Source organism: Tachyglossus aculeatus, chromosome 4 (assembly GCF_015852505.1).
Source record: "Tachyglossus aculeatus isolate mTacAcu1 chromosome 4, mTacAcu1.pri, whole genome shotgun sequence".
In the NCBI taxonomy this organism is placed as follows: domain Eukaryota; kingdom Metazoa; phylum Chordata; class Mammalia; order Monotremata; family Tachyglossidae; genus Tachyglossus; species Tachyglossus aculeatus.
Window position 1 is genome coordinate 18,464,560 of NC_052069.1, and position 25,972 is coordinate 18,490,531.

Below are 25,972 nucleotides of genomic sequence, written 5' to 3' on the forward strand. Positions count from 1 at the left end.
CAGGGGGCTCACAGTCTTCATCCCCATTTTACAGATGAGGGAACTGAGGCACACAGAAGTTAAGTGACTTGGCCAAAGTCACACAGATGACAAGCGGCAGACCCATGTCCTCTGACTCCAAAGCCCGTGCTCTTTCCACTGAGCCCCGCTGCTTCTCTATGTCACACACGAATAGCCGGGGCGTTTCAGGAGCCCATGGCCGCTCTTTTCTCCACCTGTCCAGGCCTCTCTCCTGCTCAGAGGCACAGTAAGACATTTAGGATCACTCTGCGGGCTTCTCGGGCCACAGCTGCCGTCAGTCTGCCCTGACTCTGCCTTAAAGGGCACGCACGTGGCGGGCATCCCAACTGTCTTACAAACTCACCTACCCAGTGTAGGCGGCTAAGCTCCAGGGCCACTGATTCACCACTACGGAGGAAAGAGGAGGTCGTAACGAAGTACAGGGAGCAGATGGCAACCGCTCCAAAATGGGCCCTGCGGCGCTTACCCTTGTTTCAGGACCGCCCTGGCCCACTGGGGACCAACCACAATGCCCAGGAAATCCTGGGATTCGACAATCTTCTCATCTACAGTTGTCGGAAGCAAGGAAAGACAGCCCTCCAGGGTGTGGGTCAAGTATGGATTCACAAACTAACTTACCTTTAAAGAAGCAGAGCTCACAGAGACGATTTTTGTCTTCACCAAGGAAACGCGCGCAAGTTCAAAGAGCTACCCTACTACTTCAAAATGAGCTCCTGTTTTAGAATAATAATAATAATGATGGCATTTGTTAAGCGCTTCCTATGTGCACAGCACTGTTCTAAGCGCCGGAAGAGACATTACCGTTGATGTTGTCACAGTAGTAAAAGTGTTCGTCGTTCAGAGAAGGACATGCTGACACCAAATCCTGCAGCCCGGCACCAGTTACAGTGAGACAACCCGAAAGGTTAAGATGCTCCAGATGAGGCAGGCCTCCTCCCAGGGTCAACACCCTGTAATCAAAGAGACAATTATAAATGCGTTTGACCATCCAGAAACCACCAAATCCATCCTCTGGGCTCCCAGGGTCAAGGTTTGCCATAGCTAGAAGGGGCCTGAAGAGATCGAGAGAAGCAGCGTGGCTCAGTGGAAGAAGCCCGGGCTTTGGAGTCACAGGTCATGGGTTCGAATCCCGACTCCACCACATGTCTGCTGTGGGCAAGTCACTTAACTTCTCTGGGCCTGTTACCTCCTCTGTGAAATGGGGATTAAGACTGTGAGCCCCACGTGGGACAACCTGATCACCCTGTATCCTCCCCAGCGCTTAGAACAGTGCTTTGCACATAGTAAGCGCTTAACAAATGCCAATTATTATTATTATTATTGATATGTTCAAAGGACATACGTTTCCAGATGCCCCCTCAGTTCTCAAGACAGTTTGAAATCACTCCAATAAAGGCTCAGGCTAAGCTAGGGTCTACTGAGAGACTTCGAGAATACAGCCACCTAAAAGTCCACGGAAACTGACCCATTAAGAGGAACCTGCAGAGTGGAAGACTAATAATAATAATAATAATGGTATAATAATGGAGACTTCTCCAGAAAATTCACCAGTTCTACAGGAAAGCAGCTCTTCAGTCCTCTCAGTGGACAAACTCTTTTGGAAATTTGCTATTACCAAAGCATCAGTCAGTAGTAAATTGTCTTCTGTGTCGTGCGCATATACTATGCTAAGCCTGTACAACTAGATTCTAATATCTATTCTATTTATTACATATCTATTCTATTTATTACATATCTATTCTATTTATTTTATTTTGTTAGTATGTTTGGTTTTGTTCTCTGTCTCCCCCCTTTAGACTGTGAGCCCACTGTTGGGTAGGGACTGTCTCTATGTGTTGCCAACTTGTACTTCCCAAGCGCTTAGTACAGTGCTCTGCACACAGTAAGCGCTCAATAAATACGATTGATGATGATGATGATGAATGCCACCATCCAACGTGAAAGTGTGAAAAATTGTAAACCACTTCTTTCCAGCAAGGGATAGCAGCTATTAAAAAATTACATTGCAAAGGTAATCTGGCTGGCTGGTATTTACATCATTACTAAAAGTTTTGGAGCCAGATGAATTTTAAGTCATTCTACCTCACCTACGGACCAGAAAGAAAAATATATGATTTGCTCCCTGTTTTATTGAAAAAAAAAACCCCATAAGCCAGAACATCGTTAACTGCCCTAAACATGTACTTGAAGTTTATTCTATGTCCATTTTGCCCCAGATTTCTAGGATATTCTACAGTAACTAGATGGAAAATGCCTCAAATGACACTGCTGTGTTGGAAATACTTTAAAAACGTGACCATCCACACCGCACAGGTTCTTCCAGCTTAGTTGTAAATTATGCCCGAGTTGGTGGACCTGGGTTCTAATCCCAGCTCTTCTACTTGCTTGCTGTGTGACCCTGGGCAAGTCATTTAACTTCTCTGGGCCTCAATTTCCTCATCGGTTAAATGGGATTAAATCCTAATCCCTATTACTAAAACTGTGAGCATCATGTGGGTGTCCAACCCGATTACCTTGTACCTACCCCAGCTCTTAGTACAGTGCTTGGCGCAGCAAGGGCTTCATAAATACCACAAATAAATAAATTACCACATTTTCAGTTCAACTTCTAGGAGAACTTTGTGTAATAAAAAAGAAATAACCTAAATTTGAATTTGTACTTGTTTGGGGTTCCCATGAATTAAGGCTGTAAGTAACAACGTGGCTACTGAAAAGAATGTGGGCTTAGGAATCAGAGGACCTGGGTTCTAATTCCAGCTCCCTCAATAATAATAATGGCATTTGTTAGGCGCTTACTATGTGCCAAGCACTGTTCTAAGCGCTGGGGGGGGGGGATACAAGGTAATCAGCTTGTCCCACGTGGGGCTCATGGTCTTAATCGCCATTTTCCAGATGAGGGAACTGAGGCACAGAGAAGTGAAGTGACTAGCCCAAAGTCACACAGCTGACAAGTGGCAGAGCCGGGATTAGAACCCATGACCTCTGACTCCCAAGCCCGGGCTCTTGCTGCCTGCTGTGTGATCTTGGGCAAATCATTTAACTTCTCTGTGCCTCAGTTATCTCATCTGTAAAATGGGGGATTAAATCCCACTCCCTCTACTTTGACTGTGAGCCCCAATGTGGGACAGAAACTGTGACCAACCTGATTAACCTGTACCCTAAGGCTTAATGTGATGCTTGGCACATAATAAGCATTTAGCAAATACCATATTATAAGATAAAAATGAAAATAAAAAAGCTTTGGGGGGCAGGGACTATGTCAGAGCTACGTATTTGTATCTACTACAGTGCTTTATTTCAATGCTCAGCACAGCGCAAGTATTAAATACCCGGACGGCACTCTACACATAGGAAGCTCTCAAGTACCACTATCCGATGAGACGTTCATTCATTCATTCAGAGGAAATCAGCGAGGGAAGATAGGTAGGTACAAGGTGATTGAGGGCTTTAAATCAATCAATCGTATTTATTGAGCGCTTACTGTGTGCAGAGCACTGTACTAAGCGCTTGGGAAGTTCAAGTTGGCAACATATAGAGACGGTCCCTACCCAACAGTGGGCTCACAGTCTAAAAAAGTCAATGGTAAGGAGTTACATTTTGATTAGGACATGGACTCATTCATTCAATCGTATTTATTGAGCGCTTACTGTGCGCAGAGCACTGTACTAGGCCCTTGGGAAGTTCATGTTGGCAACATATAGAGACGGTCCCTACCCAACAGCAGGCTCACAGTCTAGAAGGGGGAGACACAGAACAAAACAAATTAACAAAATAAAATAAATATGTACAAATAAAATAGAGTAATAAATACATACAAACATATATATGTATATACAGGTGCTGCGGGGAGGGGAAGGAGGTAAGGCGGGGGGGTGGGGAGGGGGAAGAAGGGGAGAGGAAGGAAGGGGCTCAGTCTGGGAAGGCCTTCTGGAGGAGGTGAGCTCTCAGTAGGGCTTTGAAGGGGCGCATCGTTCATTCATTCATTCATTCAATCGTATTTATTGAGCGCTTACTGTGTGCAGAGCACTGTACTAAGCGCCTGGGAAGTCCAAGTTGGCAACGTATAGGGACGGTCCCTACCCAACAGTGGGCTCACAGTCTAGAAGGGGGAGACAGAGAACAAAACAAAACATATTAACAAAATAAAATAAAGAGAATAAATATGTACAAATAGAATAATAAATACGTACAAACATATATACGTATATACAAGTGCTGTGGGGAGGGGAAGGAGGTAAGGCGGGGGGGGATGGGGAGGGGGAAGAAGGGGAGAGGAAGGAAGGGGCTCAGTCTGGGAAGGCCTCCTGGAGGAGGTGAGCTCTCAGTAGGGCTTTGAAGGGACGTATCGTTCTCACCACCTGTGCATTTAGATCTGTACCCTTTGATATACACGCTACCCTCAGCCCCACAGCACATACATATCCATATATATATATACACACACACACATCATCATCAATCGTATTTATTGAGCGCTTACTGTGTGCAGAGCACTGTACTAAGCACTTGGAAAGTACAAATTGGCAACATATAGAGACAGTCCCTGCCCAACAGTGGGCTCACAGTCTAAAAGGTGGGCTCACAGTCTTAAAGTGAGACACTTGCCCGTACACATGCTCGTAATTAATTTATACAAATGGCTTGTCTAGTCAGGGAAGGTGTCTGCTAACTCTGTCGTACTGCACTCTTCCAAGTGCTTGGTATAGCGCTCTGCACACAGTAAGCACTCCATAAATACCACTGATTGACTATCAACTTGTACCTAACCCAATACTCAGAAGAGGGCTTAACACATAGTAAGCGCTTCAAAAACAATAACCAAAATGGAGCTGCTTTGGCTAAGCGGGAACTATATAACCACTTGATGTCACCAAGTGGTGATGGCTGCCAGAGTGTAGTAGAAAAGAAAACCCACAGGAGAAAATGAGAAATTTGGCCGGGGGACGGAGGGAATCCTCAGATCCCAAAGTGTCTATTGACTCCGCACTGCGCTGCTTCTTCGCTGAGAAGGATGACAAAAAGATAATCAATCAATCAATCGTATTTATTGAGCGCTTACTGTGTGCAGAGCACTGTACTAAGCGCTTGGGAAGTACAAGTTGGCAAAATGTAGAGACAGTCCCTACCCAACAGTGGGCTCACAGTCTATAAGGGGGAGACAGAGAACAAAACCAAACATACTAACAAAATAAAATAAATAGAATAGAAATGAGAAACTGGAAGAGGGAATACAGAGGAAGGGATGAGAAGCATCCGTGGCTCAGTGGAAACAGCCCGGGCTTTGGAGTCAGAGGCTGTCGGTTCAAATCCCGGCTCCGCCATTTGTCAGCTGTGTGACTTTGGGCAAGTCACAACTTCTCTGTGCCTTAGTTACCTCATCTGTAAAATGGGGATTAAGACTGTGAGCCCCATGTGGGACAAACTGATCGCCTCGTCAACTCCCCACTGCTTTAGAACAGTGCTTTGCACATAGTAAGCGCTTAATAAATGTCATTATTTTTATTATTATTAAGCAGGTGGTGAACTTGCCGGCAGGGAACATTGAATGAATGACAGCCTGTGTCCAACCTGATTTGCTTGTATCCACCGTAGTGCTTAGCTCATAGTAAGCTCTTAATATTTATTACTCTATTTTATTTGTACATATTTATTCTATTTATTTTATTTGTTAATAGGTTTTGTTTTGTTCTCTGTCTCCCCCTTGTAGACTGTGAGCCCGCTGTTGGGTAGGGACTGTCTCTGTTGCCAACTTGTACTTCCCAAGCGCTTAGTACAGTGCTCTGCATACAGTAAGCGCTCAATAAATACGATTGAATGAATGACTGAATGACTCTCCTGAGAGCTCAGTACAGTGCTCTGCACCCAGTAAGTGCTCAATAAATGCCACTGATTGATTGGACTGCTTTGTGGGGCTTGAGTACACTAGGAAGGGAGAGTGTTGCTGGGACTTGCACTTTGCAATAGAGATTACACCTTGATCGAATCGCATTACATTCTTGCGGGGGCAGAAGCCAAGGAGGAATATTTTATTTCAGAGGTGGGGGGAACTAGAACTACGAAAAAACATTGACAATAGAGAGAAGGAACTGAAAGGAGTAGCTGACTGTACAAATGACTGCCCAGAGGCCTGGAGAATTCATAAAATATCTTAGAGGCCCAAAAGAGACCCTTCTTGACTAACTCGCTCATCAAAGACAAAAGGTCGTGTTTCCAAAAATGAAGTATCATCCAAGTAAGAAGAGGAGAGTTCAGGGAACAGAAGAAATGCTGCAAGCAGGAAATCAGATGGGCCAAAATGTAGTTTGAAGAGGCATTTATAAGGGATGCCAAGGTCAATAAAGACGGACCCCTTCCTTCCTCTCCCCCTCGCCCCCCTCTCCATCCCCCGCATCTTACCTCCTTCCCTTCCCCACAGCACCTGTATGTATGTTTGTACATATTTATTACTCTATTTATATACCTGCTTCAGAATGGGAGGTGGGGAGGGGGAGAAAGCACCTGACAACCGTGGGGTAAAGGATGAACTAAAAAAGGAAAGGGAGAAGATTGAGATGCTCAATGATTGTTTAGTTCCAGTTCACTGAAGCTGACACTGGAGAGAGTTGTCCAAACAAATTATTGTCTTGTGAAGTAAAACGTTTGGAGGAAGTGGATAAGACTGTGGTGACTACTGGGGATGATTCATACCAAGCTAAAGCACGCCGATGTAAACAAATCACCGGGACCAGGTAGCTGGCACTCAAGCATTCTCAGGGAATTCAGAGGAGAACTCGGAGCAGAACACTGAGCAAGAGTTCTCAGCATTGGCACAGCTATCATCACCATCAATCGTATTTATTGAGCGCTTACTGTGTGCAGAGCGCTGTACTAAGGGCTATGCTGTACAACACAGCTATGTTGGACTGCTGACCTGCCAGCCTGCCAGCAACACCCCTACCTAGAGAAAGGGTCCTACAGGTGATCCTAGTAAAAGTCTCTTTCTGCTGAGTGAAGAGGAATCAAGATGGGGACTTACTCCAGGGTGATTTCACAAAGTCGAGGGAAGGGGCTGCAAAATGACAACTGAGTTTCCACTGTGTGGAAGTGCAAGGAACGCACTTTGGAAAACAAAATTCAAATTTCAGTTACATGAAGACGGACTTGGAGCGATCTGTCATGATTTAAAGAAGGAGATGCTTGAGTCAATATTGACTGTTCTTTTAAACCACTGGACCAGCGAACAGCAAAAGCCAAAAGGGCCAACTGAATAAGCATGGTCAGGAAGAAGAGTCAATAAAAGGCCAAATTTTCCCCAAAATGTAAACCAATGACACACTCACACCTGGAATACTGCCTGCGGTTCTGGTCACCGCTCTTTAGAAAGGACAAAGTAGAACTAGACGAACCAGAGGGAGGCAACTGAAGATGACCAGGGAAATGGAGAAACATCCTTTTGAGCACAGATTAAAATGGGCTAGGATTCTTCCACTGGGAAAGGAGAAAACTGATGGGGCCGCGATTGTAGGCCCAAGAGAATTATGAAGCAAAAGGAAAACACCAAACTGTTGTTCACCAAATCTGACATTTCCAGGACAAGGCAATACCCATAATATATTGACAGTGTCAGCTGAAAAATAAATGAAAGGAAATGCTTAATCACCCCGCGTGAAGGAATTGTACAGAAATCTTAATGACAGAAAGTTGTGCAGGCAGAAAATTACAGACTCAAGACAGGTTTGGATTAAAGGAAAAGCGATCTAACTAGAGGGTAAATGAGGAGAAAAGAAAGCTAAAGCTATAGATGGTTGACGGAGCAATCCTAAATGTCAAGGACAAACCACGCAGTTCATGTTAACATAACACAGACAGGATGGAAGATAAATATAAGGCTGGAACATATCATTTCTTACACTCCTATAACCACTCATTTCTTATACTCCAATAACCACTCAGATGACTTCATGTATTAGTGATATAATATACAAAGCCATAATGAGAAACACCTGACATAAAAGGTGATTGGGTCCCAAGGTTTAAGAGATCCTCACATGGTATTTGCTTGGTAGATCGCAAAACGCTGGGAAACTGTAGCTCTGTTTTATAGTTGGTGACACCAAAACGGAGAGAAATGGAAAGACTCCCTATCAGTGAAGGCCCAAGAGAAAAGTCTCGGGCCCTTGGTCTAGTAGATAAAATCAGAATTCCACTCCCTATCCTACAAGTAAACTATCATCAAACTTCCTTATGGTAGCCACACCTCTGTAAAATGGAAACACTTAAAATCGGGTCACATTTGTAAACAGGTCACTTGCTTGGCAGAAATGTGTCTCTCAAGTACTTAATCTGAAAGTTACTTTTAAGCCATGGAGGAACTTGCCACTGCTTACTGCCACTGCATCCACTCCTGAAGCTTGAAAACATGGCCTGGTGAGAAGAAGGTTCTTAACACTCCTTATCCAAAATACCATTGTATTTAATAAGCGCTTACTGTGTGTAGAGCACTGTATTATGTTCTTGAAAGAGTATGATACAAGAGAGTTGAAAGACATGTTCCCTGCCCATAAGGAGTTTACAGTAGACACGGAGGCAGACATACAAATGAATTATTACAGACACGAACACTAAGTGCTGTGGGTTTGAGGGTGGGGTGAATATCAAGGGCTTAAAGGTGAAGAATCAAGTGCATAGGCAAAGCAGAAGGAGAGAGAGTAGAAGAAATGAGGACTTAGTTGGGGAAGGCCTCTTGGACAAAATGTGATTTTAATAAGGCTTTGAAGGTGGGAAGAGTCCAATCCTCCATTCTGTAAAACACCATCCCATTCTGTTTTGAGTTGGTTGAAACTGCAGGCCTACCTACTCCATTTTATACCTCAAAGAAACATGACTACTATTGACAACACTGACCAATTGCAACCCCTTTCCCATTCAATAGTAGCTTCCTGAAAATGTGTCCTTCTGGGGAGAGGTTTCCAAATTTCATCTGCCTCAGGGGCCCCAGTGTACCTGACGTATCAGGAAAAATCGTTTCCAATTCTATAATAATAATACTACTAATACTACTACTACTACTACTACTAATAATAATAATAATGATGTTGGTATTTGTTAAGCGCTTATTATGTGCCAAGCACTGTTCTAAGCACTGGGGTAGAAACAAGGTCATCAAGTTAATCCAACGGCTCCTACTCTATCCTAATCCTCCTCGACCTCTCAGCTGCCTTCAACACTGTCGACCACCCCCTTCTCCTCAACACACTATCCAACCTTGGCTTCACAGACTCCGTCCTCTCCTGGTTCTCCTCTTATCTCTCCGGCCGTTCATTCTCAGTCTCTTTTGCAGGCTCCTCCTCCCCCTCCCATCCCCTTACTGTAGGGGTTCCTCAAGGTTCAGTTCTTGGTCCCCTTCTGTTCTCGATCTACACTCACTCCCTCGGTGACCTCATTCGCTCCCACAGCCTCAACTATCATCTCTACGCTGATGACACCCGAATCTACATCTCTGCCCCTGCTCTCTCTCCCTCCATCCAGGCTCGCATCTCCTCCTGCCTTCAGGACATCTCCATCTGGACGTCTGCCCGACACCTAAAACTCAACATGTCCAAGACCGAACTCCTTGTCTTCCCTCCCAAACCCTGCCCTCTCCCTGACTTTCCCATCACTGTTGAAGGCAACCTTGCAACCAAGGCTGCAACCTTGGTGTCACCCTCGACTCTGCTCTCTCGTTCACCCCTCACATCCAAGCCATCACCAAAACCTGCCAGTCTCAGCTCCACAACTTTGCCAAGATCCGCCCTTTCCTCTCCATCCAAACCGCTAACCTGCTCGTTCAAGCTCTGCTCTGCTTGTTCTATCCCGTCTGGATTACTGCATCAGCCTCCTCTCCGATCTCCCATCCTCCTGTCTCTCCCCACTTCAATCCATACCTCACGCCACTGCCCGGATCGTCTTTGTGCAGAAACGCTCTGGGCGTATTACTCCCTTCCTCAAAAATCTCCAGTGGCTACCAATCAACCTACGCATCAGGGATAAACTCCTCACCCTGGGCTTCAAGGCTGTCCATCCCCTCGCCCCCTCCTACCTCACCTCCCTTCTCTCCTTCTCCAGCCCAGCCCGCACCCTCCGCTCCTCTGCCGCTAATCTCCTCACCATGCCTCGTTCTCGCCTATCCCGCCGTCGACCCCCGGCCCACGTCATCCCCCAGGCCTGGAATGCCCTCCCTCCGCTCATCCGCCAAGCTAGCTCTCTTCCTCCCTTCAAAGCCCTACTGAGAGCCCACCTCCTCCAGGAGGCCTTCCCAGACTGAGCCCTCTTCTTCCTCTCCCCCTCCTCATCCCCATCCGCCTTACCTCCTTCCCCTCCCCACAGCACCTGTATATGCGTATATATGTTTGTACGTATTTATTACTCTATTTTATTTGTACATATTTATTCTATTTATTTTATTTTGTTAATATGTTTTGTTTTGTTCTCTGTCTCCCCCTTCTAGACTGTGAGCCCACTGTTGGGTGGGGACCATCTCTATATGTTGCCAACTTGTACTTCCCAAGCGCTTAGTACAGTGCTCTGCACACAGTAAGTGCTCAGTAAATATGATTGAATGAATGAATGAATGAATGAAAGGTTGTCCCACATGGGGCTCACAATCTTAATCCCCATTTTAAAGATGAGGTAATTGAGGCACAGAAAAGTTACAACAGCTAACACAAGGCGGAGCTGGGATTAGAACCCACGACCTCTGACTCCCTTCTGAGCTGAAACCTTAAAAATGTTTAAATTCCATATTTTTAATGATGTCCAGATGTTCTGCTAAATTAGAAATCCCAATTATTTTGAAGTTCACTTAAAAAGCTTGGCAGATTATTCTTACTGGAGCATTTCCTTGAAAAATGGGAAGTACATGTTATGGAAACTTTATAATTACAAATAAACGAACAAATGCTCATGAAACCCAGGAAGTTATAACCTGGTTCCTTTACAGGGTACCTTCTTCATACTCCTTGAACTACAAATAAAACAGACTTCAGGGAGGATGAAACAGACAGATGGATCATGATACTATTCACAAGACTCTTGACCTTGAATAAAAAAAGCAACATGACACTGAAAAACTATGGAAATTAAGGCGGCCACCATAATCACAAATGAAAATGAAAACATGCCTAAAGCAGGACTGCCAATCCTGTGTATACTTGGTATTTGTGAATGCCTAAATATTTTAAGATCCTTAACTTTGTTTTTGATTTACATTTATGGCCTTGCCTTTGTTCCCACCCATATTAGCGAATGCTGCTTGGAAAATCACATCTCTTACTTGTATTGAAATAATAAAGGAGATGACAACTTTGGTAATTTCCGTGAATAACAACAAATCCACCAAGAGAGATTTCATATAAATGAGGTGAAGGTTTTGAAATCAACCCATCCTTCAGTGCAGATGAACATAATTCACCAGTTTCCATTTTTATTTAATAGTTCTTTAGTAAAAGGAACACCAGAGCTCCCCGAAGAGGATTTAAGAACGGAAAGTTCCAGTGCCTGCTCCACAAATGAGTCCTAGAAGGGTTGTTTCGTCGGAAGCTGTGAGCGTGAGGGTATGATTCTAATAAAAATAATAGTATTCATCAAGGGCTTTCTATTTGTCAAACACTGTACTAAGTGCTGGGGCAGATTCAAGATAATTAAATCCCACATGGGGCTCGAAGTCTAAGTAGGAGAGAGAACGGGTACTGAATTCCCATTGTGCAGATGAGGGAACTCAGGTATAGAGTTCTTCTAGACTGCGAGCCCGTTGTTGGGTAGGGTCCGTCTCTATATGTTGCCAACTTGGACTTCCCCAGCGCTCAGTACAGTGTCCTGCACACAGTAAGCGCTCAATAAATATGATTGAATGAATGAAAGGAGTAGTTAGATTAGATCATCATCATCATCATCAATCGTATTTATTGAGCGCTTACTATGTGCAGGGCACTGTACTAAGCGCTTGGGAAGTACAAATTGGCAACATATAGAGACAGTCCCTACCCAACAGTGGGCTCCCAGTCTAAAAGGGGGAGACAGAGAACAAAACCAAACATCCTAACAAAATAAAATTAATAGAATAGATATGTACAAGTAAATTAAATAGATAGAGTAAAAAAAATATGTACAAACAAATATACATATATACAGGTAGATATGTGTATATATATACTAGATGACTTAGATGACTTGGCCTGGGTTGCACGGCAAGCAAGTGGCAGAGATGGAATTAGAACCCAGGTCCTCTGACTCAAATAATGGTGGCCCTAGCCTAACCTGAAGCATTCTGCCCAGCTGGGCTAAGTTGGGGCTCAGATAAGAGAGGCTCTTGCCGAACCTCTCAACCGACTTTTCTGAGCCTGAAGGTTTGCTCTCCTCACTGTGCACAGAGCCTCCCGCCTTATGCTTGTCATCTCCCCCATGACCAGAAATACCGAACTCCGCACAGAGCCCCCACCCTTATGCTTGTCATCTCCCCCATGACCAGAAATACCGAACTCCGCTGTCTGGGAGATCTCTGACGGACGCACCAGGAAGACACGAGTCTTTCCAAATCGAAGTTTAGGCTGGCTGGGGCACCCCTCGGAGCCGTGGCGAAATCCACAGGCCCAACGGGGGCCTCGGGGCAGGAAGCGAAACGCCTCCGAGGTCCTTCAGGCCCGCATTAAGGTCAGGCGGGCTGCAAGGATGACTCAACCCAGTACTCGCCCACGATGCGCACTGCTGAAGGCTTTAGGGAAGCCACCGAGGTAACAGAACTGAACGATTTCAATGCCTCTGCCCGGAGTGGACTTTTGAATCACATCCCTCTGTGCCTCTATCAATCGTATTTATTGAGCGCTTACTGTGTGTAGGGCACTGTACTAAGTGCTTGGGAAGTACAAGTTGGCAACATATAGAGGCAGTCCCTACCCAACAGTGGGCTCACAGTCTAAAAGGGGGAGACAGAGAACAAAACCAAACATACTAACAAAATAAAATAAATAGAATAGATATGTACAAAATAAATATGTACACACATATATACATATACGCAAGTGCTGTGGGGAAGGGAAGGAGGTAAGATGGCGGAGATGGAGAGGGGGACGAGGGGGAGAGGAAGGAAGGGGCTCAGACTGGGAAGGCCTCCTGGAGGAGGTGAGCTCTTAGTAGGGCCTTGAAGGGAGGAAGAGAGCTAGCTTGGCAGATGGGCAGAGGGAGGGCATTCCAGGCCCGGGGAATCTCGCTGCCAACCCCTTTCCCACACCCTCCCCCTAGCCCGGAACTACCTTCCCCTCCATATATGCCAGACATTTGAAACATTACTAAAGTTCCATCTCCTCCAAGAGGCCTTCCCTGATTAAGCCCTCTTTACCACGGCTCGCTCCTCCTTCTGCATTCACGCACTTCAATCTGTGGCCTTTGGACATCTGCTATGCACCCAACCCTCAACCCCACGGCACTTATGTACATATCTTTAAATGATATATTACAAATTACTTATTCAAATGAATGTCTGTCTTCCCCTCTAGACTGTACAATCGCTACGGGCAGCAAACGTGTCCGCAAATTTTCTTGTATTGTATTCTCCAGAGCGCTTCGAACAGTGTTTGGCACATAGTAAGCCTTTAACAAATACCACCATTATTATTATTATTATTATTACAGTGCTCTGCACAAAGTAAGCTCTCACGAAATATGACTGATTGCTTGACTCCGCTCGGCTACCATTCCAGGATCCTATGACTGCTGCCTTACCTGAGGCCGTGGTCGGTGATCTGATAACATCCAGATAGACTGAGGAACAGAAGTACACGTCCAGTCTCTTGATCAGAGTTTTCACTCCCAGAGTGTATTGAGTCTTTTCCCTCAGACTGTCTAGTCCTTGGTGCTATTTTACCCAGTCCAGAGGGCTCGGGGAGTGCGCGGATAGTTCTTAGTGCTGTCCCCGTAGAACAAAACGAGTGACCACAATACATTAAGGCAGGAGAAGCACAATGCTGCTGCCAACAGACACTAGTCCTTAACCCAATGATGTCCTTACTGTAGCAACCAGACGAAGAACAGAGACCGGATGCTGTTTCCATTACACAAAGACCTTCAACACTTCTGTGTCTCCATTCCACCGTGTCTTCAATGTCGGCCAGATCTTCGTCATCTAACATCCACACGTAAGCCGAATTCAGATTTTCGGAAGTAACAGGTTTACTCCAATGATGTTCGTTATCTGCACCTCTGACAAGGCTCTCGTTAGTCAGGTCGTGCAAGCATGTATATTTCTTGGAGGGCTGAATGGCGATGTCTTTATTTTTCCACGTAGGTGCTGCACCTTTGCTTCTGCAAATTTTCAGAACTCCTTTTTTGTGGGATGGCAGGACGCCCAGAGCTCGGGAAATCTTCTCTAAAGCCGCGTCCGTTATCTTCTCACATCCTGATAGATCCAGATGACGAAGATTCTGGCAGCATCCCAGCCAAGACCAACTATAATCAATAATAACAGTTAATAAGAGTTTGCTCACTTCTGTCCCCAGAAGGATTTTACCCAAGCATTTAATTCTTAATCTGAAATCTTAAATCTTTAAATCAAATAGGGAAGGCCCAAAACAAAAGATCACCAAGGCAAATTATATGACTGCTTTAATAGGAGAAAAAATTGAAATCATGCTACAATCAGAACTAGATCTTCAGGCAAAGGAACAAATTATTATATACCATTACGGTTTTAAGGCTGAAAAATAACTCACCTATCAAAGGCGGAGTCTGAAATAGCTGTTTGGGTAAGATCCAGATGCTCCAGATTTGGACAAAGCTCTAAGATCTGCCTAACCTGGATGGGAGAAAATGAGAAACTCTGAAAACTCCACTTGAAAATATATTGGCTCTTAGTCTTCTGAGTCAGATATACCAACATTCATATTTACAAATAAATGATTTAAGTCTCTTCACAGTTTACAGAACCTTATGTTCACATATTCCTGCATGTGGGGTGTGTCATAGTTAACCGGGGTTATTCATCATCATTCTGAAATTACTGCTGATGGATACATACCATTTTGCTGGAAACTGCAGAGCTATACGCTAACACTACAGTTCTGACAGAAGTGCCGACATGTGGTAGAATGTTATGAATCAATCCATGGAGTAAACGTTTTTCCGTCTGGGCAATGTTAATGGCCATTGATTCTTCCACAGACTCTTCTGAAAAATGAATTCAAAAGTCTAAAGACTTGCCATATATCAAAGTCTCCCCTTCTACAAGAGCATTATGACTGCTAGTCCCATAATAATCATCATCAGCATCAGCATCATCAACTGTAAATGAGCACTGACTATATGACCAGCGCCTGTACTAGTAAGCGCTTAGGAGAGTACAATACAACAGAGTTGTATGCTCCCTACCCTCAGTGGGCTCACAGTCTAGAGGGGGAGAGGCATTAATATCAAAAATGACTGTGACATTTGTTATACTCCTCCAGTGGGCAGGGACAACATCCTTAACTATCCCGGTGGTCATTACACCCGATTTCTTCCCACATATACTGGAGGCACCAATTGGACGTGTTTTCCCAACAAAACCCCCAACTGATTAATCCCACATTCTTAGTCATGCCACCCAATCATCTAATTTACAGTTTGCATGACCGCTCACTTGCTTACTTTATCTATTCTAGCTATTAACTCTGAGGCACACAGAAATTAAGTGACTTGCCCAAGGTCATATAGCAGGCAAGTGGCAAAACTGAGACTAGAACCCAGATCCTCTGACTTCTAGTCCTGTCCTTGTTTAGTCCACTCATTTTCACCCATTCAATCACATTTATTAAGCGCTTACCGTGTGCAATACTGTGTATTGTACTTTCCCAAGTAGTAGGCACTTGGGAAAGTACAATACAATAAATTGTGACATTCCCTGCCCGCAGCGAGCTCACAGTCTAGACGAAGGGAGACAGGCATCAATCCAAATAAATAAAATTACAGATGTATTCCTAACTGTTGTGGGGTGGCAGGGGGAGAGAGCAAAGGGAGCAAGTTAGGGGGACGCAGAAGGGAGTGGGAGATGAGGAAAAGTGGGGCTTGGTCTGGGAAGGCCTCTTGGAGGAGATGTGCCTTCAATAAAGCTTTGAAGAGGGGGAGAGTAATTTTCTGGCAGATTTGAGGAGGGGGGGGAGTTCTAGGCCAGAGGCAGGAGGTGGGCCAGGGGTCGGCGGCAAGACAGATGAGATGGAGGCATGGTGAGAAGGTTAGCACCAGAGGAGCGAAGTATGCGGGCTGGGTTGTAGGAGAGAAGCAAGGTGAGGTAGGAGGGGGCAAGATGATGGAGTGCTTTGAAGTCACTAGTGAGGAGTTTTTGTTTGATACAGAGGTAGAGAGGCAACCACTGGAGATTTGTGAGCAGGCCAAGCTGCTTCACTAGGATAAAACACACAAATTCCTTCCTTCACTTTTACGTTAAACCGAGACAAGAAATAGGGACCAGAAATGGAGACACCAGAAAACAGCAGCATGGCTCAGTGGAAAGAGCCCGGGCTTTGGAGTTAGAGGTCATGGGTTCAAATCCCGGCTCTGCCAATTGTCAGCTGGGTGACTTTGGGCAAGTCACTTACCTTCTCTGTGCCTCAGTTACCTCATTGATAAAATGGGGATTAAGACTGTGAGCCCCCTGTGGGACAACCTGATCGCCTTGTAACCTCCCCAGTGCTTAGAACAGTGATTTGCACATAGTAAGCGCCTAATAAATGCCATAAAAAAACCCTAAATTATCTTCTCAAGTCTATTCTTCTCTTCCAGCAATAAACTATATATATCTTTCAAAATGCAAATCAATTAATTTTAGTTGCCCTACTACTTGAAAATAAGTGGGTCTCATTCAGGACATTTTTCTGATCAAAAACTAACAGATGCAAGTAAAAAAATATTGGCTTCCTGCTAAACACTGAGTGATGATGATCATCATATTGGGGGAGGAACCCACTGGTGTAGATTTCAGGAACTGACTCCGACTCTGACCAGCTTGTGACCTCTGACAAATCACTGAAATTTTTCTTGCGCTTTAGTTTCCTCATCTCAATGTTTCTTCAGTTTGCTCAACTCTAGCACCATCCGCTTCATCCCTACCTCTAGAAATGTTATCTGATTAAAGTAGAAAGAATCCTCCAGAAAAGGCAATGGAGCTAAATTCCAAGTAGCATTCTTTCAAATGTGGGAAAAGAAATACACTTGAGGGGGAAAAAGTTGGGGGACTTTATACCTGATGTTCAAAATGATGCAACATCAAAAAAGCCTACCACTCACTTTGGAATAAGAAAGCAGTCTCCAAAGATCTGCATATCCATATTTCCATGTATGTTCTAGACTGTAAGCTGGTTGTGAGCAGGGAACTTGTCTACCAACTCTGCTATTCTGTACTCTCCCAAGCGCTCAGTACAGTACGCCGCATGCTGTACGCACTCAATAAATATAACTGATTGATTGATCTGCAGAGTCCAGTGGTCTCTACTCCACCTGAATCCTCCCAGATCTCTCAGCTGCCTTCAAAACCGTGGACCACCCTCTTGTTCCTGGGAACATTATCTAATGTTGGTTTCACTGACACTACCCTTGCCTAGTTCTCCTCTTATCTCCTTGGCTCCTCCTTCTCCGTCTTTTCCAGCTCTACCACCGGCTCCCAGCCCCTAGCTATGGGGGTACCTCAAGGCTCAGTTCTGAATCCCCCCTCCATCCCATTCTCCATCTGCACTCATTCCCTTGGAGAACTCATTCGCTACCACAGCTTCAATTATTGACCTCTTCTGTCCTGACCTTTCTCCTTTACTACAATTTTGCATTCTCTCCTGCCTATGCACATCTCTACATGGATGATCCACTGTCACATCAAACTTAACAAGTTCAAGACTCAAATCCTCACCTATCAATCAATGGGAGGATACAATAGAGTTAGTAAACATGGAAAACATGGTCCATGCCACGCTCTCCTCCCCCCGACTTTCCAATCGCTATTGACGCCACCGCCATTCTCCACCTCACAAGCCCATAACTTTGGCATTATCCTTGACTCATCTCTCTCCTCCACCCTGCTTATTCAGACAGTCTTTAAAGCCTGTGGTTCTACCTTCACAAGACCTCCAGAATTTGCTCCTTCTGCTCTATTCAAACTGCTACTATGCCAATCCAAGTACTGTCACATCTGATTATTGTATCGGGCTCCAGGCCACTACCTCTGATTCCACTCTCTCCAATCCATAGTTTGCTCTGCTGCACGGATCATCTTTCTAAGCAACCGTTTTGCAGCCATCTCCCTGCTCCTTATAAACCTCCGACTGTTGCCCATCCACCCATCTCCCTGTGAAACAGAAACCTCTCCACAACAGCTTTAAGGCTCTCGACAGGTTTTCTCCCTCCTTACTATCCTCACTCCTCTACCACTACAACCCAGCCGATGCATTCATTCAATCGTATTTATTGAGTGCTTACCGTTTGCAGAGCACAGTACTAAGTGCTTGGCAAAGCACAATACAACAATAAATAGTGACAGTCCCTGCCCACAACAAGCTCAAAGTCTAGAGTGGGAGAGACAGATATCGATACAAATAAATAACATTACAGATATGTAAGGGCTTTGGGGGTGGGAGGGGGAAAGAGCAAAGGGAACGAGTCAGGGCAACGCAGAAGGGAGTGGGCGATAAGCAAAAGTGGGACTTAGTCTGGAAAATCTCCCTATCTAAACCCCATTATAAAAATACCACTTTGTCCAAAATTTTGATTGATGTTTAAATTTTATTCAAATGGAAAATTAGATATTAAGACTAAATTTAAAAAATAGTTTTTCTCCTATCTGCAGGGTTGTAGAAAATATTTAAAAACATAAAACCAACGATAAAGAGAAAACGATGGTAACTTTAGCAATCATTTAAGAACTATTAGTAACTACAGTAAACGACAAATGATCGAAGAGTTTGTACTTAAAAGACATTATTTGAATTACCAGATTCATCTATATCCGCATCTTCATCCCACTCCTGAAAAGCACGACTTTCATCTTTCCTATTTTTCACCCAATCCTCATCAGGTTCTGTATCCAGTTCAGTAGGAGGGCCACTATACCAGTCGCCTTCTCAGCAAAGAAGAATAAAAGAAGCAGTAAGTGGCTCTATCAGTCAGTTTAACCTCTTGGATTGTAATCCAAACCATTATACACAATTTTCACGGGAGTGTTCCTTGAAAAATTTGTCACGTTTGGATAAATTTATGAATCCGGGAAATCTGCATGCATTTTGTCTTCAGAAAACCTTGCTTTACACTTTTTCACTCTCCTTTGAGTGGAACAACAATATCTGTATTCCTAATGGATACCACCGTATCGATAAAATGTGATTTGAGAAGTGAAGGAAATTGGCCTAACCTCTCACCCCTAAAGGTGAAAACTGGTTTTCACTGTAACCCCAAAATGCTGAAGTTGGAACACGAGGCGGTAGTTTCTGGTCTGCAGAGAACTGATCGGGAAAACACAAGTGGGTAGGAAGAGAAATTAAAGAGGAGGATAAAAGATAAAGCTAACGAGCCAGAAAAGCGTAACAATAGGTTTTTTATGCATAAATAAATGTGTGATCTCAGGACACCAATCGAACAACTGTATTAAGGAAATGCTGTTGAGCAATTAAATTTCCTCAACTGCTTTAACATAATCTTCAACATGATCAGTTGACGTGGAAGGTCATTTGAAAGAGCTATTTAAGTCAGAATTTCCACTGAGGAAGGTAAAGGAAAGGAAGGGTATTAGAGAGCAAGAGTTCTGTTAAAAATCAAGCATGTACCACATCAATCTTTGATCAGTTCATGTCCAATCAAGGACACGTTATCTTAAAGAGTACAGACTTGACGCAGAGATCCATTGTGAAAATGTGCCTGGGAGCAAGTAGGGCTGTAGGACTCCATGAAGTGAGCTGAACAGATATATTAGGACAAAAACTGTCCACACCATTCACCTTTGTTGACCCTATCAATCACTCAGAATCTCATTATCACATGCCACCCACAGCCATGCCCCCTCCCCCCCAAAATTAAGAAGACAGCTGTAATTTTCAAGAAAAAGGGCTTCATCCGTGCGGAATCACAGGTTTTAATAGTTCAGAATAAAAATTCAAAGGGATTCTAAATCTGCACTAGGTGCCAACTGGTTTTTCTACTGTGTTAAAGACTACCCCACTGGTTTTCTTTATTTTCCGTAAGGATTCACAAAGGGAAGTGCATCTCTAGAGAGCACTAACGGAGTAGTAATGATGAGAACAATGATCCCTGATTTAAAATGCTGTGACCATGAAACCCCAAACATTACAAACACATCAACTATTATGTGAAAACACTTAAGAGAAATTAAAAAGTTATAAAAGCATTCACGCGCCTCTACGGTTACATAAAAATCCAACCTAAAGAATAATGCTTAATTTATTTTTAAATGAATTATTGAAAACTGTAATCCACTGACACTACGGTGAATTATCCCATCGACAATTATACGAATAAAGACCAGGGGAGATGAAGTTACCTCAAAACGACACGCAGCAATAACACATTCGGCATTCCGAAGAGAAAAATCCCTACGTAACATAATGTCTAAATTACAAAGTTCCCTTCAACACGCCCTTCCTCTCAGTAATGATAACATTCTCTGAGAATCCTGAATTTCAGTAATACATTATAAAACGAACTCAGATTCACCTAAATTTTAAATTCTACCTTTTAGGGCACCTTTTTTTTTTTAATTTTCCAAGAAACACCTCTGCTAATATTTGAAACTGACTTCGGATCAATTTTCACGGGTCCTCTTGCTCATCTTCATTAACTCTGGATATTCTCCTCTCCAAAAGAGCAGCAGGAAACTAATGGTTTAGAAGACACCTACCTCGGGCCCAGTGAACAGGGTAGAGATGTTTCCAGAGGGATCCAGTTTTAGTCAGCTGAGACCATTTAGTGCTTACTTGACTGCAGTGACCAAGCTCCTGAGGATTAAGGTAACTGAAAATCGCCAGCATTACTTCAGGAGGAAGATGAGTGATACTGGTGGTGTGCTCTATCACTTCAGTTTCTGAAATATAAAATACACCTTGAATGATATACGAGTTGTAAGAACGCCAGCCCGAGTACGATACATAGTTCTCCACATCAACAACAGTGTCTGAAGTCAGCTCCCTCCCACCTGCAAGGTGTGGAAATGAGACAAAATGCATTAGAGGTAGCATGGAGAGGTTTAACTTGTTAAACACCCATAGGGTTAAACTATTCTAGCCCGAGTCACTCTTCATCAATGGGGTTTGCGTTAACGAGCCCATTGATCCGACTTCCTTCAGCGAAGGCCTCGCAGGAAAAATTAATCCTCTGAGGCATACCCAGCACCGACTGAACGAGGAACTAGACAGGCTGTACGGCCTTAAAGGTAGGCAACATTGTAAAAGACAATACAGGTGAGGTCTGCCAGATTATTAAGTCTCCAAAATATTTTAAGTGAGTCACACAAAGAAAGCTCCAACTCCTCCTTCCATCCATGCATTAGGCCCCATCAGTGCTCTGTTTCACCAACCTTCTCTTTAACCCCTTTTCCTGGAAGCAAGAAACCCAGTGTTATGTATTTGAACTTCTGGACCAAAAGTGGAACGCTTGGGCTTATAGTTCGGCTACTTTTTCAAATGTATAAAAGACCAAATAGGGTCACTTGCTTCAGAAGTTCCACTGAGGTTTTCTGCTCATTACCGACAGTCAAGTTGCTGTATGGAGAAATTCTCAAGCTTACTAAATCCCTGTTTATTAACGGCCCTAAAGGAAATCTGCTGCATTAACCGGCTGACAGGAGGATTTGGCAGTAAAATTTGTCTCAGTAGAGCCAGTAAGAAGCAAACAGTACGAGGCTGAGATGGGTTTTTAGGATGCAGTTTTCGTACACGCTTCATGACTTGCCCCCAAACATGCTAGTGTCAGCTGCTGCCCGGGGCTGCCAGCAGTGGGGCTCCACAACCACCGTGCCAGCCTTTCTGACGACTTCTCTGACCATTTTCCAGAGAAACTTCTAGATTGGAAGATCCCCGTCTACACTGGAAGCTCCTTATGGGCAGGGAACGTGTCTACCAACCCTGTTTAGTAAGGTGCTCCGAACCCGGTAAGCGCTCAATAAATACCACCGATTGAATGACTGATTCTACAGGAGCAGTCAACAGGCAGATCTGGGGTCGGGAAAAGCTCCCAAATACCTTTATAAATCAGATAGGTGTGCTGACATAAGGGCTCCTAAGGCCATATGTGAGGAGAGGGCTGATGTGGGACCACTGTAGTAAGCGGTTCCAAAGTTAGTCCTGTAGTGCATGTGAGCCTGTGCAGTGCAGCTGTGGGACGATGAGGGAATTTCCTATGAAAAATTCCTGTCCAAGAATTCTCCTGCCCATCCAGGAAAGAGGCCACCGCTTATGTATTTCTTAGCCTCTTTTGAATACTTCCACAGAACGAATGAGATTTCAGACATGGCAGTTTCCCAAAAGGAATGTAAAATTTCCAAACGTATGCTGCTCAATTTGAGAATTCTCCCATTAGACTTCTCTTCAGAGAGTGGTCCAAAATGAGAAGTGCCCCACTAATATCCGTTTAAGTGATTTTTCTAAAAAAACACACCACCATTAGCATAATGCATACATTTTTTGCTTTGACGGAGTGGGAAGATTAAATCCAACATGTCTGATGCTTTTAAACTCCTTATTATGATTGCCATCAAACACAATACAACAGGTCACGACTTGGTTTGAGACGCCATTATGGAATTCCACAGGGAACAGAAGTTTTATGGGCTTAATTATGGGCTAACTTCCGACGGCACCGTGGTTCCAACGTGTAAACTCCTTAAATTCTTCAGGCGGTACAACAGAATGAGCAAGGTTTAAATAGCTACCTTTTGCCTTAAAGGAGCAAAGGACCTTTCACAGAAGGAGAGGTGATGGCTTTTCTGTGACAATTAATAAATGATAAAAGTTATTTAAAATGGCAGCGCTAGACATGAAAACTGAAAAATGACTACTAATACCAGCACAAATATGCATTCAAAGCCAGAAGGTTGGTTGGAAATAAAAGTCTGCGAAATGCTATTCTGCTCAGCAGTTCAGTAAAAACTTTGACTCACTGTAGGCCAGGGAACATGTCTACCGACTCCGCTGTGTTGTACACTCCCAAGGGTTTAGTACAGTGCTCTGCATATAGCAAGCGCCCAATAAATACCATTGATTCACTGATCAATCGATTCATAAACAGTCTAAGCTACTGACGGGCAGCAAAGACCGTGTCGGTCTCCTCAAGAGGCTAGAACAACGCACCGCAAGCGGCACTAAACGAATGCAGTTCTGGTGGTGATGAGGGTGAAAGGTAGTGAATACAGAGACTGAGCTTACGACTGCATGCCTGAATTAAGCGACCTCTTTGAGTGAAGGGCAAACTTTTCTTTACACTTAAAAACATGAATCCAATTCAGAATTCTAAGCTGTTTCAAGATACTGTTTAAGGGTGCGCGTCAGCTACACTGGGAGAAATGTACATGAAAAATCCAATATCCACCAAGGCCAGGAAATGGCCCTGGCTTGTCCCTCCAGCCTAGCGAGGCCTCGGACTGGCCACGGCATAATATCAAGGCCGACGTTACAGCGTTTCCGGACTGAGGAAACCTAGGTTGAGTCCGGCCAGTCCAAGAGCCATCCCAAGTGGTCTCTGGGGGCTTGGGACCGATGAGAACCATCCCAGCTTTGGAAAGGGCGGCATTTCAGACAGCCAGAGGAAACTTTTTTTATGTGGCAATTACCCCCCAGTAGAACCGTAGGTAAAAAGAGGAGACGATGATGATGTTGATGAAGAAGGGCAAGAGCAGGGCCCCATTTTCATGAAGTTTCTTAATTTAAGGTAAAGGGGAAGTGCGAAAAGGAGGAAGGGAAGATGGATGTTAAAAAAAATCACGATGTACAAAGGGAGGGGAACACGTCGCAGGAAATAAGGGGTAAAAAAAACCCTACATTACTGGGGACACAGAAAAAGAGGTAGTGACAGAGTGAGTGCTTAGGAGATCATTTTCTCCTCAGCCTAGAAAATAAGCTGTGAAAGGCAAGAAATTGGGATATAACACAGCACGGATAATGGAATTGGAATTTTAAGTTGAAACGTATATACTTTCAAAAAACACCGCTCCAGCTTTCTGCTATGAAATACAAGTCTCTTAAAAATAAACTTCTCCCCCCCAAATCTTGGCATGCTATCCGTGTTAACCAGAACAGGCGATAACAATTATTCTCTTCGAACAATCAACGCTTCACCTTTATCTGACTTTTCATCGACAGAATATTTAAAAACCTTCTGCCGCTCTTCAGCCTGATTCCAGAGGCTAAGGCCTCGGAGGAGTTCCGCAGTGTCCTTGTGAGAGCAGTGCTGCGCAATCACTTTCTTTTTAATATCCTTGAGCTCTTCGTAGGTAAAATATTCCATCAACATTGGCTGAAAAACCTAAATCGTAAGAACAAACAGATATACAAAAGGAAAGCTAATTCAGACAGCGGCCACATTTATCCACTTGTATTTACATTATTGAAAATATTTTTTCCAAATTAACACCGTACTGGCATAATGGACTTTTTTTAAGTCCGTTAAACTGGGCAAAATGTGATAATTATAATCACGGAATGAATCAAATCCTCTTTAAAAGCAATGCTCAGGCATCAACAATCAATCAATCAATCAATCGTATTTATTGAGCGCTTACCGTGTGCAGAGCACTGTACTAAGCGCTTGGGAAGTACAAGTTGGCAACAAGAAAGCTTCCAACATCTTAGAAAATCAATGGAAGTCCAAGAGCCTGCAACTGCAGTACAATCACCAAGTAGAGAGGCTGGGGGAGACCACTGTATGTCTCAACAGCTTCAATCAAAAAGTGCTATTTATTGGGCACTTTTTTTGCGTGTGGATTTGGTATTTGTAAAACGCTTACTGTGGGTCAGGCACCGTACCGAGCTCTGGGGTAGGTACAAGCTCATCAGATTGGACACAGTCCATGTCCCACATGGGGCTCAGAGTCTTCACCTCCATTTTACTGATGAGGGAACTGAGGAAGCCAAGTGACTTGCCCAAGGTCACACAGCAGACAATCAATCAATTGCATTTATTGAGCGCTTACTGTGTGCAGAGCACTGTACTAAGCGCTTGGGAAGTACAAGTTGGCAACATATAGAGACAGTCCCTACCCAACAGTGGGCTCACAGTCTAAAACGGGGAGACAGAGAACAAAACCAAACATACTAACAAAATAAAATAAATAGAATAGATATGTACAAGCAAAATAAATAAATAAATAAATAGAGTAATAAATATGTACAAACATATAAACATATATACAGCTATATATATACATATATACAGGTATACACACAGCAGACAAGTGTGTACAGAGCAACGTGTGAGGCGGTTGGGATTATTCCAAATAACAAAGTTGGTAGACACATTCCCTACCCACCAAGGAACTTACAGTACTCATTCAATCGTACTTATTGAGTGCTTACTGTGTGCACAGCACTGTACTAAGCGCTTGGGAAGTATAAGTCAGCAGCATATAGAGACGGTCCCTACCCAACAACGGGCTCACAGTCTAGAAGATAATGATGGCATTTGTTAAGCGCTTACTTTGTGCAAAGAACTGTTCTAAGCTCTGGGAAGGATACAAGCTCCGCCAACTGTCAGCTGTGTGACTTTGGGCAAGTCACCTAACTTCTCTGGGCCTCAGTTACCTCATCTGCAAAATGGGGATGAAGACTGTGAGCCCCCCGTGGGACAACCTGATCACCTTGTAACCTCCCCAGCGCTTAGAACAGTGTTTTGCACATAGTAAGCGCTTAATAAATGTCATCATTATTATTAGTAGTATTACAAGGTGATCAGGTTGTCCCACATAGAGCTCAAAGTCTTAATCCCC

General features: G+C 43.9%; 1 protein-coding gene across 1 annotated transcript in view; it reads right to left on the reverse strand.

Annotated features, from left to right (window-relative positions):
• The window catches only part of FBXL5 (F-box and leucine rich repeat protein 5), a 77,236-nt gene that overhangs the window by 7,871 nt on the left and 43,393 nt on the right, over positions 1-25,972 (reverse strand). Inside the window, exons 4-10 of the mRNA XM_038745531.1 lie at positions 24,327-24,513; positions 20,897-21,079; positions 18,980-19,105; positions 15,047-15,195; positions 14,742-14,824; positions 13,756-14,478; positions 823-971 (exon numbers count right to left, since the gene is read on the reverse strand). Of these exons, the coding sequence (XP_038601459.1) occupies positions 823-971; positions 13,756-14,478; positions 14,742-14,824; positions 15,047-15,195; positions 18,980-19,105; positions 20,897-21,079; positions 24,327-24,513 (1,600 nt within the window). The remainder of the gene's footprint in view (positions 1-822; positions 972-13,755; positions 14,479-14,741; positions 14,825-15,046; positions 15,196-18,979; positions 19,106-20,896; positions 21,080-24,326; positions 24,514-25,972) is intronic.